The following is a 17,185-nucleotide window of genomic DNA, read 5'->3' as shown; positions in this document are numbered from 1 at the left end:
ATGTATGATTTTATCATAACATTGATTTCATTTTCTTTCCGTCACACAACTGGAATCCCATTTTCAAAGGAATTCCTCAGTTCATTCAGGAAGTATTCTCATTCGGAGAAATGTGAGATATTGCAATGCGAACAAACCCCCGGAATTTGATTGAAACGCAAAATCAAAATTTCGCAGGTAAAAAAGAATAGTTGAATTGTGCGTATGCAGAAGTCATTCAACCGACGGCCACAAAATTTCGACATACCGCATGGTAAAGAGGACGGGCTACTTCATTCGTTTCAAAAAAGCTGACGATGAAAAATAATACCACGATAGCGCTCGTATTCCCTCCTGCCTCGAAAAAATTGTTTCATTCCTCTGTGAAACGGCATTCTGCGTAGTGCCTTGTTGACAGTGATATTTATTTCTCGATTTTCGCGTTGGCCAGAGGAAGAGGATTCTTGTCGTTCCCCAAATTCTTTTTCGGAATATTGAGTATCTCGTTGGTTCAAATGGGGGATCCCGAGAAATCGAATTTACCGGGGCCAGGGGATACTGCTGTGCAAAATTGTGGAGTAACCGGCAAAGCCAATGATGTGGGACATTTGAATAGTCGCACCAGGCGGAAATTGCAGGAGATCAAATACGAGATGATGAGTGGACATCCTCAGGCCGTAGCGAGATACAGATTCATGTTAATAATCGGATTCACTGCGGTAATTCTGGCTTCGATTTTCGTCGGCTCAGTCATCTACACGTCATTTCAAACAGGTAATTTCATCGTTGGATTCAATCAGGGTATTTATATAATTCAGTAGCGAAATGGTGAAAGGTACAAGTCAATTTTGACTATTGACCAGTTTTCAATGAATGTCTCGGAATCTAAAGGCAATGGCAAAATTTTTGTTGTAACCTTTTTTGGAGGGCTGATTGAGGGCTACAACAAATGTAAGTAGGAAAATTTCGCTATCTCTCTTAGATTCGGAAATATTCCACAAAAAGTCAAGACTTAAACCGTTTTATCACTTCGCTGCTGAATTCTATAAAAATTCCTGTCAAAACGGTTGAAAGAAATTGATAGAAATCGGTTTTGCATTCGGCAGGAAATTCTATCGGATTTCTTCTGAAAATTCTGTTATTTTTTTACAAATTTTTGGAATAGAAAATGCTAAAGAGAATTTATTTTACGGAAAAAAAATAATTTTCCATAAAAACTCCTCGACATGAATTGTCCAAGTTTGTTCCACTGCATTTTTTATTTTCTATTTAAAAAACGCAAGCAAAAAAACTTGCGAAATTTGAACTCGCGAATCACTACAGAAATAAATTTAACGGAATGAATTGGATTGAAAGATCTAATTTAATTTATTTTCTCGAATACAATTTTTTTATTAAATATTTCAGTTAGAAAAAAGCGAATTGAAAAGCTGGAAATTTTTTTAATAGAATTGGCGAAAAAATAATCAAATTTTCCGTAGAAGTTTGGTAGGAATTCTATAGAATTCGCTGGCGATTGTGCGAGTTTTCTTAGGAATTTTGTTCGTACGAGAACACCTTCGTCCAGACGACTATGTATTTGAACATCTCAGTTTACGACTTCCCCAACTAAATTATGTGATGAAACATCAAAAATTGATAACCAATCAGTAAATCCAGATTTAGAAACAATACAGCATTAAAAATTTTTTTTTTTCAGAGATGAATAATTGAATTTCCTCAAAAAACCGTCGATTTTTTTCATCAAATGAAAAAAATTAATTTTTAATTTTCATTTGAATCCAAAATATAAAAATCGAAATCGAATACCAACATTCATGTTGTATTTCGCGAATGACAACACGAATTCTATTGATTATATTAATAATTCGCAATAATCATTTCACTAATAATTAACTTGAACTCAACTAATAATTCTCAATAATAAATTAAATTAACTTTCAATCGATTTGTTGCAATATCAAAATGATTAAATTCCAATATAAAAGCCCAATAATTGAAAAAATATAAAATAATTTCCAGAAGTGATTCCCACGTCACCAGACCCCCCGCCGCCGACCATCGACTCCGATTACGACCTCTCTGAGTTGCCCGAGGTGTTCACCAGCGTCGTCTACCGAAAAATCGACCCGAACCTCATCTACAACATGATCGTAAATGACCCAAAAAATCGGCGTCGCCGATCCGCCGAGGACGCAAAAGAGAATGAAATTGAATCCGGGGAGCGGGACACGGAGAATCGCCCGACAGAATACATCACTCAGAAGTCAACCTGTAAAGCACGCTTCGACGCCTGTCAATCCATCCTCAATAACATGCAGGCATTGACATCGACCGCAAGTGAGAGTATAGATACCTTGAAGGGTCTTTTGTCCTCTATAAATAAGCCCAACGGTGCCCTCTCCGAGTTTCTTCAATGTATCGAGTGCCAAAATCTGAAGAAATCGAGAGTCTCTAATAATAATTCACTTGCTTTGCTGGAGACGTCCCAGAATTCTTCGAGCTCGGTGATCCAGAGGGCGGACGGTCGGCCGTTCCAGCCACCTCTCGATATTAAAATCGTTCAAAATTCTGCTGGAGGGAATCTCAGTGGGGGAGTCAACAGAACGATCGCCACTAATTTAACGGAACTCCCGGATGAGGTCCCCGGGACTGCGAAGGACACGACAATTCACGGGGTACCGATCGTTCAGGAATCGTCGGAGGAAGTGGTTCGAGAAGGTAATGCGGTGATGGAATATTTCGCGTTCGATCTCAAATGATTGGTGAATTTTTTTTATGAAATACACTGAGGGCACGGACGAAAAAATGTAAATCTGTCGAATTCGTTAGAAAATTCTATTGAATTTCTATTGAACTGTTCTATTAGTCTTCGGCCGATTCCATTGAAATGTTCAATAGAAAATATTCAGTAGAAAAAGTCAATAGAATTCAATTTTTCTGTATAACTTATTCTATTGAGATATTTTCTATAGAATTTCCTCGGCTCAAATTTGTCAAGTTTTTTCGTTTGATTTGTTCTTGATGAGAAGAAAAGAAAAATAGAATGAAAAAAACTTGGAAAATTTGAGTCGAGCAAATTCTATAGAAAATATATAAGAAGAATAATTATATAGAAAAGTCGAATTTTGTTCGACTCCTAGAGAATTTCCTAATTTTTGACACCAATTTCGTTTGCCGACAATTGGTTGCCGAGATCTTCGAACATGCTAAATTTATTTATAACAAACAAATTATTCAACAAATCGAAATTTAACTTCTGCCATTCGATAGAAGGATCATTGAAGTATTTTCAGTAAAAATTTCAAGATTTTTGGGGGAAATTTTGTCGATAAACGAGATGATTTAATATGATTGAATCGGTTGGATGTAAAATTTCCATCTACAACTTTTGTTCATAGAAAAAAATATTATAAATGCATTAAAAAAAAATAAAATAAAATAGTTCACTGTAGAGAGAATTCTATTGACTTTCCAAATATCTTTTCCAACTGTCAATATGTCTCTTAGAGTTCGAGAAAATGATTTTTTACTGCAGACGAAACGGGTCGATACCATGCATCGACCCATAAACTTATTGTCCTATCGGCCAGGGTCAATGGATGGTATCGCCGCCGTACGTGAGGGGTTAAACATGATGAAAATACCCGGCACTTGCCACGGAAAATCCATCCAAAAATGTCCAACAGTTCTCTGCATTCACCACTACTTTTCTCCTCTCCAACAGCGAAATCAGATGGCCCAGTGAAGTACCATTTTCCGCTGCTGCCGACCGCTAGATCCCGCGATTATCCGTCCGCTTTCCCGAGCGAAGTTCGCACCGCAGAGCGTCCCGAAGTGCTGTCAGTCCAGGGACCCGCACTGATGGGTAATTTTCCCAAGACGATGCAGGTACAGTTCCGGCCAAATGAACATTACGAGACCAATCCCCCGGTAATTCCAACAGCGGAAACTGTCAAAACGGGTCAGCAAGTTCAGATAAATCCTCAGATGCCCTTCACCAAAGGTACCGTCTGCTATTACGGTTATCCCCCGGTCCAAGTACCTACGGGAGTGCAGGTTCCCCTGGGTTTTCTCCAGCCCTCAGCCGTTCCATATCCGTCTGGCGCCGGTCAATACCAAGGGCCTGTTCAGTATCCCCCGAGGGGTTTCACCTCACCGGGACAAGGATTCCCCAGTTTTCAATCAGCAGCCGTACAAAATGGACCGTATGGTGCCGCCCAAATTAATCCTGGAGGGCATCCCGGCATCTGGATGCCACCCACGGGCCCTGGGCAGGGGTTTCCGCGGGCTGGTCCCCAAGCGCAGTCATATTACTGCATCTTTACGCCACCAACCGGTGCTCAATTCCCTGGAGCCCCCAACATTCAGAGAAATTCAGATGCTGGTAGAGCCAATTCTGAGAATCTGGTGGGCGACGCGGGACGTGGTGGGAAGGAGTGGTATGATAATAGTGTATACTCAGGTGAGATTATTGAATGCCGTAATAGAATGCATAACTTTGTTAATTTCTCAAGACTGCTGAAATATATTCATGACATTCAGATGGTAATTCGAAGTCGGCTCTCGGAACTGTTACAAATTCATTAGAATATCGAGAGTGCACGGAGGGATAAGTTGGATGAAAATTATCTGTAAAATCGCGCAAGTTTAGTGTGCGGACAGGTAATGGTACGACAAAACGTCAATTCAATGAAAAATACTTTTTTGTGATAGCTTCCTGATAAGTGCACTTTTCGAAAGGATTTAGTGTGCGTAGACTGTTAGAAAATTACTTTTAAAATTTTGAATGAAACTTCAAGTTTTGACCCGATACCTTTTGCGAGGCTCTTTTGATTGGCAGCTTTGAATGACAGCTTTCCATAGTTGTTTCTTATTTACTATATCTTTAAACATCACGTTATCTATCAATAATGAAAATAGAAATTTAAAAAAATGGGTGAATAATTTTTTTTGGAAATAAAAAATGGTCAGCTCAATTTACAAATAGAAATGAAACATTGATATCAAAAATTGAAAATGCCTTCCTCCGATGAGAAACTATCCATCAAATTGATCTTCCAAAATCTCTCGTAAATGAGGAATCGGAAGAAGGAATACTCAACTATTCCAAGAATGACTTCACACCTCTGAGGAAATTAAGAGCATTGGAAAGTCGATAAATTGCACCGTCTTGAGGAATCTGCATATCAAATAACTATTTTAGAAGTTGACAATTCCTTCAAACTCCATAAAATCTTTGGAGGCAAAAGAACACGGGCATCTTGGAATTACCAGATAATTTATCGACGTATTTCTTTCCCGAAAGTTCAAGTTGTTTTCAAATCTTTTCCAGTCTCAGATGTTTTTACAACGGAAAACTGCTGAGAAGAAACTTCTGTATTGAGAGTCCTCGAGAGAATTATGGAGATTTCTAAAGTGCAAACGTATAATTTCTGCCCATAAAAACAGCATCAATTTATCACGTTTGATGAAAGAAAAGTTATCACATTAGAGAAAAGTGGAGATTCTCCTCCCATTGCATTATCAGATAATTACGAATGATATACTTGCTGAATCATTCAACAGAAAAAACTAGTGCAGTCGTTGGAAAATTCTCTCAGACTTCTAAATTACAACTTCTTTTCGTTTTTCGCCAATTCCATTCATTTGAATTGTAAATATTTTACAGAAAAAAAAATTAGGAATCTAATCAATAAACAATCAAATGGAATTGATTTGTTTAACAATATTTTCCATTGAACATTTCTATAAACTAGAAAAGGATCGCGCGCGCATGCTCAAGTTAGTGTTTCATTGAATTCATAAATGAATAATAATAAAATGAATACTAAATAAGGAAATTAAGGTAAAGTTTTAATCACGATCTATCGCAGCTAGAATCATATTATTTCGGACAATAAATAATTGCTTCATCTCATGAGATATTCAAATTGCCATAAGGTATCTAGAACAAAATCCATTCATTAATAACTGTTGGTGATTGTTGGTTAGCAGGTTTTGAATATTTTTTTTCAGTAGCGAAGTTGTAAAATGGTATAAGTCAATTTTGACTATTGACCAGTTTTCAATGAATATCTCGGAATCTAAGGGAGGTAGCAAAATTTTGTTAGAACCTTTTTTGTAGAGCCGACTGAGAGCTACAATAAATGTAATTACGAAAATTTCGCAATCTCCCTTAGATTCCAAAATATTCTTCAAAATCTCAACGGGGAGATAGGTCGACTTAAACTGCTTTACCACTTCGCTACGATTTTAAATATTCATCTCCAAAGGAAATAAGAAATGATGTGTAAAATCTAGGATCCTCTGCAAAGATTATCCTTGTTCCTAAGCTTAAGGATATCCCTGGCGCAATAGATTGCTGACAAAAAAGATGACATCAATTTTTTTAGAGAGGAAAAAACTCGTGGCGAAGCTGATGCTGAACAATTTTCAGTAGAAATTCAATGGAATTTTGCAGAGAATGCGTTGAGTTCTTCAACTTCATTTTTTCGTAGATGTATTTCAACCGCAATCATAAAGATTTATCATATTCCAGGATACCCTAAACAATGTAGACAAGATCAGCATTTGTGCATGGACGGTAGCATATGCATCTCAAAGCTGGAGTGGTGCGACGGGCGTATCAACTGTCCGGATGCCAGTGACGAGATGAGATGTTCCTGTCAGGATAGGATCAATAAAGATAAACTCTGCGATGGGTACTTTGACTGCCCCCGCGGTGAAGATGAACTCGGCTGTTTCGGTGAGCACTCTATTGCAATAACTTGCAATTTACGTCGATTCAAAGAACCTCCCGCGTAGGAAATTATCCAATTATCCTTCTTTATTAACTCGCGAATTAAAATTGATCATCTCCGAGGGAGCTGGTGAAGCGCAGTGAAATAATATCTCAGGATTTGTTTTTGAAAGTGCTCGTGCGCATCTCGCCAGGTGGCGCGAGGCTCCAGTAAAACCGGGGAATAACAGAAGTTGAATTGCACGACCGCTGGTTTTGAAACTCACGTCGCTGCGCATGAATTTACTTATCGACTGTTGGTTCGAGATGTAGCGCGCGAATATACTCAAGTCATCGGAACTTGAGTTATTACGAATTATCTTGTGGGTCATTGAATTGACTGAATTTTTTTTCTCTCAGCATTTCAACCGATGCAGGGTGTCCCAAAATGGTTCGGACATAGCGTGAGGGTAGCTCCGGACTTTCATTTGAGTCTCATTGAACTCTGAGTTTTCTGACATTTTACAATTATTTTGTTATCTAGCCCCTCACGTAAGGGGTCGTGGTCAATGCATGGTATCGACTCTTCCGTCAACATATCCTCAACCGGATGCGGAAATGTGCAGAAATTCCCGGGAATGAAAAAAAATTATGAACGAATGAAAAATCTCTATCGTCACCTTTAATCATCTGCCCTCTGCAAATGTTTGGCCACAAAAAAGTTTCCGGATATTTCGCTCTCCAATCGCCGACGTCCTGAGTAATTACGTAATTAACAGACATTTCACGTTCGACCTCGCTCGTTTGACCGCTTTACCACCGAAATCATCAGCCTTTTGAGCCGATAAACTGTGATTCCAGGATGTCCACCGGACTCGTTCAGTTGCCAGGACTGGAGCAGACGCTTCAGACGGGAAAACTGTGTTCCCATGACACAGAGATGCGACGGGATTCCCCAATGTCCGAACAGTAGGGACGAAGTTGAGTGCACCATGCTGACTCAATCAATGGCCAATGATCAAGATGTAATTATTACTTATCAAGTATTATTAAAATACAAACAATACAAGATATTGTTGGAAAAATTTCTAATTTTACTGGACATTCCATGGAATTCCATATTTTTGAGCAGAAAAATGCGAATTCTCCAACTATCTCGAATTTGTAATGAAAAAAAATGAATATTCGGTACGATATAACGCTGAACTTTCAATGAATTATCAACTCATGATTGAATTTACCTAAATTTCCCTCATTTTAATGAAATTATGCGGAATAATTGAACTCAAATTTACAGTTTCCATCTATTTGTTTCATCAAATTATGTGTGACACTATCAAAATTGTTTGTAGGTCTTTCTCACTGGTTACTTAACCGGGTTCCTCCACAAAAATCACAAAGGAAAATGGTACCCGGTCTGCGTGGCATCCCAGCAATGGGCCATTGACGCTTGTGCTGCTGAAACAGGCACCTTAATCAGGTAAGAGTCAATCCCACCACAAAAACCAAAAAAATGTGTGAAATTATTCCAGACGTAATTTCTCCACGTCTTAACACTCCACATCACTCCCGATCAAAATCCTAAAATACAAAAATCCGATAGACACAAAGGTTCCATTCGGAAGCAAAAACGAGCCGATAACAATCGACAACTTCCATCAATTCCAGAGAACTCCCGAAGATCGAGGCCAAGATAATTCCCCAGGGCATGAACCACGGCCCCTACCTCGCAGTGACGCCGACAAACGAAGCGGAGCTTATACCAAGCTGTAACAATCAAGCACTCTTCGTCGAGTGTCCACCAATTCCCTGTGGTACTCGAGTTATGTCTGAAGATCGTTACCGGCCTTTTGGAATGTACGAGGATTCACTCGTCGCATCTGGAATCAACGGGAGTGCGCCGACTTCTGATGATTACACGACCGCAATGATTCAGAAATTGAGGGAAGCTATGAACGCTCTGGGCAAGGAGGACTCGAAATCCGAAAAGTGTAGAACTACTCGTGGAGTACTTGAAGATCTCAGAGCTGTTTCCAATTTAAGACAGTCGTTGCCTGATGCGACGGATATGGCTGAGTACAGGGCCAAAGTGATCCAGGAGTTGAATGAGACTCTCCATGCTTTGGTCGAGGAACAGAAGATGAAGTATTTGGTGACTACTCAGGGCCCTTTGGACAGATTGGGGAAGGAATACCAGGCGGGTGTTCGCACTTTGAACAAGGAGAACCCGACCACCGAAAGGGGTAATGCGATGACTGATAGATTGCCTTCAGACTTTAGGATCGTTGGAGGAAGAACCAGTCAGCCTCAGGCCTGGCCGTTCCTCGTGGCTGTGTACAAGGATGGATACTTCCACTGTGGGGCCGTTATCCTGGATGAACATTGGATCATGACTGCTGCACATTGTGTTGATGGGTTCGTATTGGGGGACAGTCTTTTTGGGGGAGGAAGCTTTGCATGATTTCATTTCAGTGATATTGTTGTTGGATGTTAATAAACTGACACGTTTGTTGCAGTGAAAATGTCTCGGTTCCGCGCAATAACTGAGTCATTCACTAGAAAAAATCGGCATTTGGAATTAAATGAATGATTTATTTGAACCAGACTGTTGGAAAAATATGGGAGTTTCGTATACAGTAAACTAGTAATTTTTGGGAGTGATATAGATTTGATTTAGGGGATGAAGAATTATGACATTTCAGATTTTAATCGAAATTCATTAAAATTGCAAATTTTTGAGGATTAGGAAGGCGAGAATTGCACAACTTCTCTGAATTTTCAACCAAAATATGAATATTCACTACCGAATTATGCTAACCTCTCAATTTATTGAAAATTCAGTCTGATTTACAGCAATTTCTAATGATGCAATTAAAATTTACAGACCCAATTGATGTTTCTATGAAATTTAGAACTTTTAATGACGAAATTTCTTGAAATTTCAGTGTAGCTAAAATGCGATAAAAATTTCCAATAAGTGTACCACAAATTTCATCTAAAAATGTTTAATAGCGCTGATGAAGCTCTCTTACATTTTAATGGATTTATTCTTCCGGTCGTCTAAACAATGAAATTAAGAAAACATTTATTCATTTTTTTGTAAACTATTTCATTCGAATACAGTTCAGTTAATCATAATATGAAATCAATATTCATATTATGATAGAATGGCTTGACAATTATTCTTCTGCTCCAATCAATTTCGTTTAGACGGCAATACAAACCATTTTGAAGAAGATAATCGTCTCCCATCCACAATTAATGTTCGATAAAATGACTTGATTATTGCTTCAACGTTCAATTCTCCCGAGTTATTTCTCTCACTGCTTCTCTCCACGAATTCCAGATACAAGACACATTATTATGAGATCCAGGCCGGTTTACTGCGTCGATATTCCTACTCTCCAATGGCTCAATCGCGTCGGGCTCGTTACATCGTCCCTCATCCGGCTTATAATAGAGCAACTATGGCCAATGATATCGCACTTATTAAATTGAACGAACCTTTACGCTTCAATCGCTGGATCCGACCGACTTGTCTGCCTCAAGATATGTGGAATTTCGATCCAACACCTCAGACTACTTGCATTACGATTGGATGGGGTGCTACGGTGGAGCATGGACCTGATCGTGAGTGAATAGACAAAAAACAGAATCCAACAGTCCAAAACTGTTTAATTGTTTTAGGGATACTTGGGAAATTAATTAATTCACGAATCAATTAGTCAAATCTTGTATGTAATCATGAATATTCTGTATTCATTGATATCAAATGTGATTTTTTTGCTAATTTCGAGATTTAATTTCCTAGCGAAATGAACAGCAATCCATTGATGAAAATGTAGATGATCAATTTACCAGTGAATTGATTTATTCAGAATAATTAATGATTCATCATTCGTGGTCGTCATCATTCCAAAACTGATTAATTATTTTCGGGATAGTTGGGGTATTAATGAATTCACGAAACAATTTGTTCAATTTTATTCGTAATCATGAATATTTTATATTCATTGATATCGAATGTGAAATTTTCGAAGAATTTAATTCAATTCCACTGCTGCATTGACACATCATAAATTAATGAACTAATCAATCTTTGATTAATTCATATAATAGATTGATTCATAGATCGCTAATTGTTCACAGCTGACGATTTGAGAGAAGTTGAAGTCCCAATTCTTCCTGAATGCAAACACGACGTGGACAGAACCGATGGCGAAATTTGCGCTGGAGTATCCCAGGGAGGCAAGGATGCATGCCAAGGTGATAGCGGCGGTCCTCTCATGTGCAAATATCCCAGATCCGACAATCAATGGTACGCCGCTGGTGTTGTAAGCCATGGTGAAGGTTGTGGACGTGAAAATGAACCCGGAGTGTACACCAGAGTCAGCAAACACAAGAAGTGGATCGATGACGTCAGGAGTAAGTCCCAAAATTACAACTTATTTATTCAACAATTGCATTTTCCTGGAATTAAGGAATTATACAGTCACTGAGATCTTTGTCAGTACGAGTTCCTTCAATTACGACTCAGAGTTTTCCCAATTTCTTTTTTGAAAGTAACTCATGCTTGAAATTAATCCACCAGAGTTGGAAATTTAGACACTTTTGTCCTCTTTCTTAAGGTATTTGTGTCCCCAAATATAAGTCGTGTCTTATTCGGGGATCTTTTGTTTAAAACTTATGATGCTTCATTTATTCTTCCAAACACTTCAATCATTTTCTCTTAATGATCGACCATATTGCATGAAAAGAGGTAATCATTTTGTCCCTGATAATTTTGCTGACGTTAAAAATAGCGGCGATGAAGCATAATTTGAAGGGAGTTACGAAAACAAAAGCAGAAGATTGATAAAGTGATACAATCCCTTATTATTTTTGGACATAAACGATTGAAAATTCCTGGTAATTTCTCAATTACCATTCAAACATAGATTATGAAATTATGTTACGTGAAAGAATCTAAAATTGACCGGAAGATTGGTCTGAGTTAAGATGAATCAACTTCTCTCCTCCACAACACAAAATTGCTAATTCGTGAAATCAACCGGTCTTCGCTTTTACCCCAGGATTTTTCCTGAGCCTAACGTTCAAGATTTCGACCCTCTTCTACATCCTCAAGACCCTAGCGTTTCACATCTTCAGTTCTTCAGTTCCCCTCATTATTTTTCAGCTTCCTTCATCCCCCCATCCGAAGTGCAAACATTCCCATGCCCCGGTTTCGTCTGCAACGGAGGCCTCGGTAAATGCCTCCCCGCTAACCGTCGATGCAACGGCATCGTCGACTGCCTCGATGCAGACGACGAGCTCAACTGTCCTAACCCATCCGCTTTCCTTCACTTACGAAATTCCCAGAACTCTCCCCAAACCCCCGTCAACTCCCACACCAACAGCTATAATCCCTCCCCCAGAATCTCCGTCATCGAAGTATTCCCCGAACCCTCGTCAATCGCCCCTCCAACCCCCCCGCCGCAGCCGTCCTCCACATCCCCTAGAGCCCCTCCACCACAGCCATCATTCCCATCCCCCACTCCCACTCCTCCGCAAACGACCCCTAGAATGGAACCAAACGAAAATACAACAAAACTCCCAACACCTTCATCATTCCCTACCACACGAGTCACTAGCCCCCCGCCTACTTTCCGTCCCGAAATCTTCGACGGTTCATCACACTTCAGATGCACCAAAATGCCTCAAACCATTCCCCTCCACAAGCGTTGCGACAAAACCATCGACTGCGAGGACGGTACCGACGAGGAGAGCTGCACCTGCCGAGACATCCTCTTGATCAATATGCCCTCAGCGATCTGCGATGGTCACCTCGATTGCTACGACGGAACCGACGAGAAGAACTGCACCTTATGCCAGGATGATCAGTTCGTCTGCAGTAGAAGTGGTGCCTGCATCCCGAAGTTCCAAGTCTGCGACACGGAAACTCAATGCCCCCTGAAGGAAGACGAATTCGACTGCTTCACCCTGAGCAACAATGACCGCATCGTCTACGACCTTGAAAATCGTACGTATCTGAACCAAGAAGGTGTTGTGACCAGAATCACTAATGGAGTCTGGAGGCCAGTTTGCTCCACCTACGATGCAGAAGGTTCACGCGACATAGCCGCAAACATTTGTTTCTACCTGGGTCTGAAGGGTTACGAGTCCGTGAAGAACGTCACAGTTATGAACGAACCTCTGACGTTTGTGCACTCAACACCAAATAATTTGATCCCCTACAAATATCCCGAGGTGTTGATGCCCCCAAAGAACGACTCCAAGACCTGTCAGGGATTATACGTGAAATGTCAGACAGCTTTGACGAGTTCGGTGGAGTCTCACAGGGTTGAGCATGTTCGTAACAATCCTGTGAACACGAGTTATCTGCTTCCCTGGGAGGCAGCTGTGTTCGTAGACGGTCGTTATCACTGTCCGGGGGTCCTGTTGGAGCACGCCTGGGTGCTGACGAGTCCCAGATGTACGCAGAATCTCGACCTGAGGAGCAATTATACTACTGTGGTTGTGGGACTGTCGCCAACCTTTCGGTACGCGGATGGACCTCACCAGCAGGTGGTGAAGGTGAGCTCTGTGAGGCCTGTTGATCCCAAACGATCGGAAGCTTCGCTGCTTCATTTGAAGACTCCTGTCAATATGACAAGGGGCGTCAAGCCAGTCTTCTACGATAAGCTGATCTTCCCTTCGAGTGATGATGATGAGTGCGTTGCATTGGGGACTGATGACAAGTTTGAAAGCAGGAAAACTTTCTTCAAGCCGGTTACCGAGGGCTGTGCTAATTGTCACAGGTGCTTTGTCAATGGCACCAGCGAATTTTGTAGGAAAAATGAGACTCAGAGTTGGGACGGAGTTGTCGTTTGCAGGGGGAAGGGTGGGTGGTATCCAACTGCTGTCTTTCAGGATAAAGACATGATGTGCGGGTTCAAGACACCTCAGACTCTGACCAGCATTGATTACTACAATTCGTATATCACTCAGGCAATGGATAGGAAGATTGATGCTGTGCAGGCGCCAGAGTGTGAGGGGTTGAGGTGTGACATCGGCAATTGCGTACCTTGGGGGAAGATTTGCGATGGTGTTGAGGACTGCAGGGATGGGGAGGACGAGGCCCACGGGAGGTGTGAGCTGAGGAGGGTGAACTGTGAGAGATCGGGGGGCATTGGGTGCACTTGCGGAATGACGGAGTTGAGGTGCAGGACTGGACAGTGTGTGGGAAAGGAGAAATTCTGTGATGGCACTCGTGACTGCTTGGATGGAAGTGATGAGCCAGAGAATTGCTCTTGCGGGGAGTATCTCAAGTTGACGATGCCCAGGCAGGTCTGCGATAATGTTCGACATTGTTGGGATAAGACGGATGAGACTGATGAGGAGTGCTTGTGCAAGGATTCGAGTTTCCAATGTTATAATAAGTAAGTGGAAATTGAGAGATGCCGGTTATCATCACATTCTTAACAGAAAGGACTGGTTTAGGGCGACGTCGACTAATCATTTGTGACTTAGTCATTTGGTCATGTTCGAGTTGATTATTCGTTGGTACAGGGTATACCGAAATATCGTGAGGGTAGCTTGGGAGGCGAAAACTCTAATGAGTTTTTTATCTTCAAAGAAGAAAAGGGAAGCCGATCGAACGCTATTCTCCAATAGAAAGATCATATTTCCAATAGAAAGATTACAATAATAGTTGTCAATTATTTGATAATACCGTTAGGGTCATAAGGGCCATAAGGGTCACAGGGTACAGCAAGGTTGCAAGGGACAATAGGGTCAATAGAGTCAAAATCCCTTATTTGATCATTGTGCATTCAATGGCCAATCGATTGCCATCATTTTCATTTATCCAGACAAAGTGAGAGAAGAATTATGAATTTTCAAAAAGAGGAGGATTTTGCGGATTTTTGGTCTGTTCACGAATAACTCCTTAACAAAGCCCTTAACCCCTCCGAGCTGCCCTTACGATATGACAGATCATTTTCGGAACATCATGTAGTCAACAAATCTTGTTAACAATGAACGTATCATTCTATCGGCATGCAGACGCCTGTGCGTAGCCAATCAGAATGGAGCGAGTGGAATTGGCGGGAAAATTTTGCGATCTCATTGGTTACTCAGACGCGTCTTCGAGTCGGTTACATTCCCGGGACATGCGCCCATCTGTAGCCCATCTGTTCTTTGATTCAGTCGATCTGTTCATTGATTCAATTAATTATCGTTTCTGTAGCACAATACAAAATGGCCCTTGCGTACCACCCGATTTCGTTTGTGATGGTTACAACGACTGCGAGAATGCTGCAGACGAGATGAACTGCAGAACAATCAAGGGACATCGAGACGATCCGTGAGTAGTTGTAATCCTCCAAAACTATTTTAATATAACCGGCATAGATATCCAATTCCTGATTGATTGCTCCCCCTCCACCAATCGCGTTGTATAATGTTATTTTGAGAATCTTTAGAAAAAATCGAGAAAGGCTAACAGAAAGGGATGAAAAAAATTATTTAACCGTAGAAGAATTCAAATATGATCTAAATATTTAATTGAAGAGGACAGAATTTTTTTGCTCAGGGGTTGATTGTCTGCAATATATAATAGTTAATTTTAACTGCCCTAAAAGTGTTAAGGACCGCTTACACCACCTTTAGAGCATTAGCAATCATGAAATACATAAACGATCACAAAAATACAAAAAAAAGAAATCTCAATATTTCTTGAAATTTCAATTTTGAGTTCAGATTTTGCTCTTTTTCAACTATGAAGGAATAAATTTTAGTCNTTTTTTTTTTTTTTTTTTTTTTTTTTTTTTTTTTTTTTTTTTTTTTTTTTTTTTTTTTTTTTTTTTTTTTTTTTTTTTTTTTTTTTTTTTTTTTTTTTTTTTTTTTTTTTTTTTTTTTTTTTTTTTTTTTTTTTTTTTTTTTTTTTTTTTTTTTTTTTTTTTTTTTTTTTTTTTTTTTTTTTTTTTTTTTTTTTTTTTTTTTTTTTTTTTTTTTTTTTTTTTTTTTTTTTTTTTTTTTTTTTTTTTTTTTTTTTTTTTTTTTTTTTTTTTTTTTTTTTTTTTTTTTTTTTTTTTTTTTTTTTTTTTTTTTTTTTTTTTTTTTTTTTTTTTTTTTTTTTTTTTTTTTTTTTTTTTTTTTTTTTTTTTTTTTTTTTTTTTTTTTTTTTTTTTTTTTTTTTTTTTTTTTTTTTTTTTTTTTTTTTTTTTTTTTCTTTTTTTTTTTTTTTTTTTTTTTTTTTTTTTTAAATGGAGTATTGTCTCTGTACAGGAAGGGCGTGGGGCAGGTACTCAAACGCTCTTCTGGGGTCTGGCACTCGGAGTGTTTCCCCTCTCCCATTGAATCCACAGAGGAAGCGGTCAAAATCTGTCGCAGTATGGATTACCTCGACGGCGCTATTTTGTCACGGAGTGAGATCGCAAAGTACGGTGACGCATTAGTCCCGTCTTTCGACGGTTTCTTCATGGTTACTCTGAACAGTAACAAGACGGTGCACATGAGAGCAAATAGGCCACTGGTCAGCCTTCAAACTGCGAAAAACGTCTGTCATCGCGCCTTCGTCAGATGCTCCTCCGAAATTCCTAAGTGAGGGGTAATGTGTCCTTAAAAATTTCACGTGTTAATTTTTTCCTCGCCCATTTATCCACATTTCTATGTTTATTTATTCATTCATCTCTTGAAAATTGAACTCCGATGTTCACAATTTCCATAACTTTCTCCGAAATGAAAAATTTTTCCAAGAAATTCAGTATCTACGAATCAGAGAATGCGATATCCACTTCGAAAGTTCAATCCAATGATTTTTCGAACCTCTGAGAACCGTTAAGAATATTTCTTCAACTATGAATGAAACTCCGTCCTGGCGATAGAAACCGAAAATCTAATAAAAATCCTTCTAATCAATGATTATTGCTATTATAAATAATAATAAAGTCAATTTATTCCCAAAAAAAATTATTAGCGCGTCCACTGAATAACAAGAATCAACTCATTGAAACTAAAAAAATCTTACAAAAAAATTATTCAAGCACCCATTATATTATTATAAATGAATCATAAAATTGATAATACAATTTAGTTATGATATCACGACATAATTACCACTGAAAAATCAAATGCTGTAAAAATCTTTATTTTGCTTAAATTCATAATTTCATTCTCCAAACAAATAATAAATACTAGATACAAAATATGAACAACAACAAATATAATAAAATTCCTTTAATGAAATAATTAAATCATGCATTGAACTGATGTAATTTTGTTTTTAAATTCCTCACTCTTAACATGATTTCACAATCGACGTAATGATCACACCATAATTACCCACTTCACCTCAAAACTCTCATCATAACTGAAAACTGTGCAAAATGCTTAAAAACCCTTCATCTTTATTCGAGATGAACAATAAATGAATAAATAAATGAAACTGCATTTTGTAATTACATATCTCAAGCATTAAACCTCTCTCCCCTGCATTAAAACCAA

General features: G+C 38.9%; 1 protein-coding gene across 1 annotated transcript; it reads left to right on the top strand.

The window, feature by feature from the left end:
• Positions 1 to 374: 374 nt before the first annotated feature.
• LOC107041244 (serine protease nudel) lies at positions 375 to 17,126 on the top strand. Its single transcript, XM_015261700.2, has 12 exons — positions 375 to 753; positions 2,002 to 2,700; positions 3,707 to 4,444; positions 6,521 to 6,727; positions 7,562 to 7,725; positions 8,053 to 8,180; positions 8,369 to 9,115; positions 10,047 to 10,330; positions 10,850 to 11,125; positions 11,877 to 14,118; positions 14,928 to 15,044; positions 15,968 to 17,126. Exons 1-12 carry the CDS (start codon positions 495 to 497, stop codon positions 16,284 to 16,286), a joined length of 6,180 nt encoding a protein of 2,059 aa, XP_015117186.1. The 5' UTR covers positions 375 to 494; the 3' UTR covers positions 16,287 to 17,126.
• Positions 17,127 to 17,185: the final 59 nt, after the last annotated feature.

This window comes from Diachasma alloeum, unplaced genomic scaffold (genome assembly GCF_001412515.2).
Source record: "Diachasma alloeum isolate Michigan unplaced genomic scaffold, Dall2.0 Dall_scaffold_00359, whole genome shotgun sequence".
NCBI classification, from domain to species: domain Eukaryota; kingdom Metazoa; phylum Arthropoda; class Insecta; order Hymenoptera; family Braconidae; genus Diachasma; species Diachasma alloeum.
The sequence above is the reverse complement of the archived record's forward strand: the minus strand, read 5'-3'. Positions and strand labels throughout refer to the sequence as shown.

Excerpts from the sequence above, each read along its gene's own strand:
- LOC107041244 (XM_015261700.2), top strand. The coding sequence starts at position 495 with ATGGGGGATCCCGAGAAATCGAATTTACCGGGGCCAGGGGATACTGCT. Across the intron at positions 4,445-6,520 it reads TGATAATAGTGTATACTCAG|GATACCCTAAACAATGTAGA; the intron begins GTGAGATTATTG and ends ATCATATTCCAG. Across the intron at positions 11,126-11,876 it reads GTGGATCGATGACGTCAGGA|CTTCCTTCATCCCCCCATCC; the intron begins GTAAGTCCCAAA and ends ATTATTTTTCAG.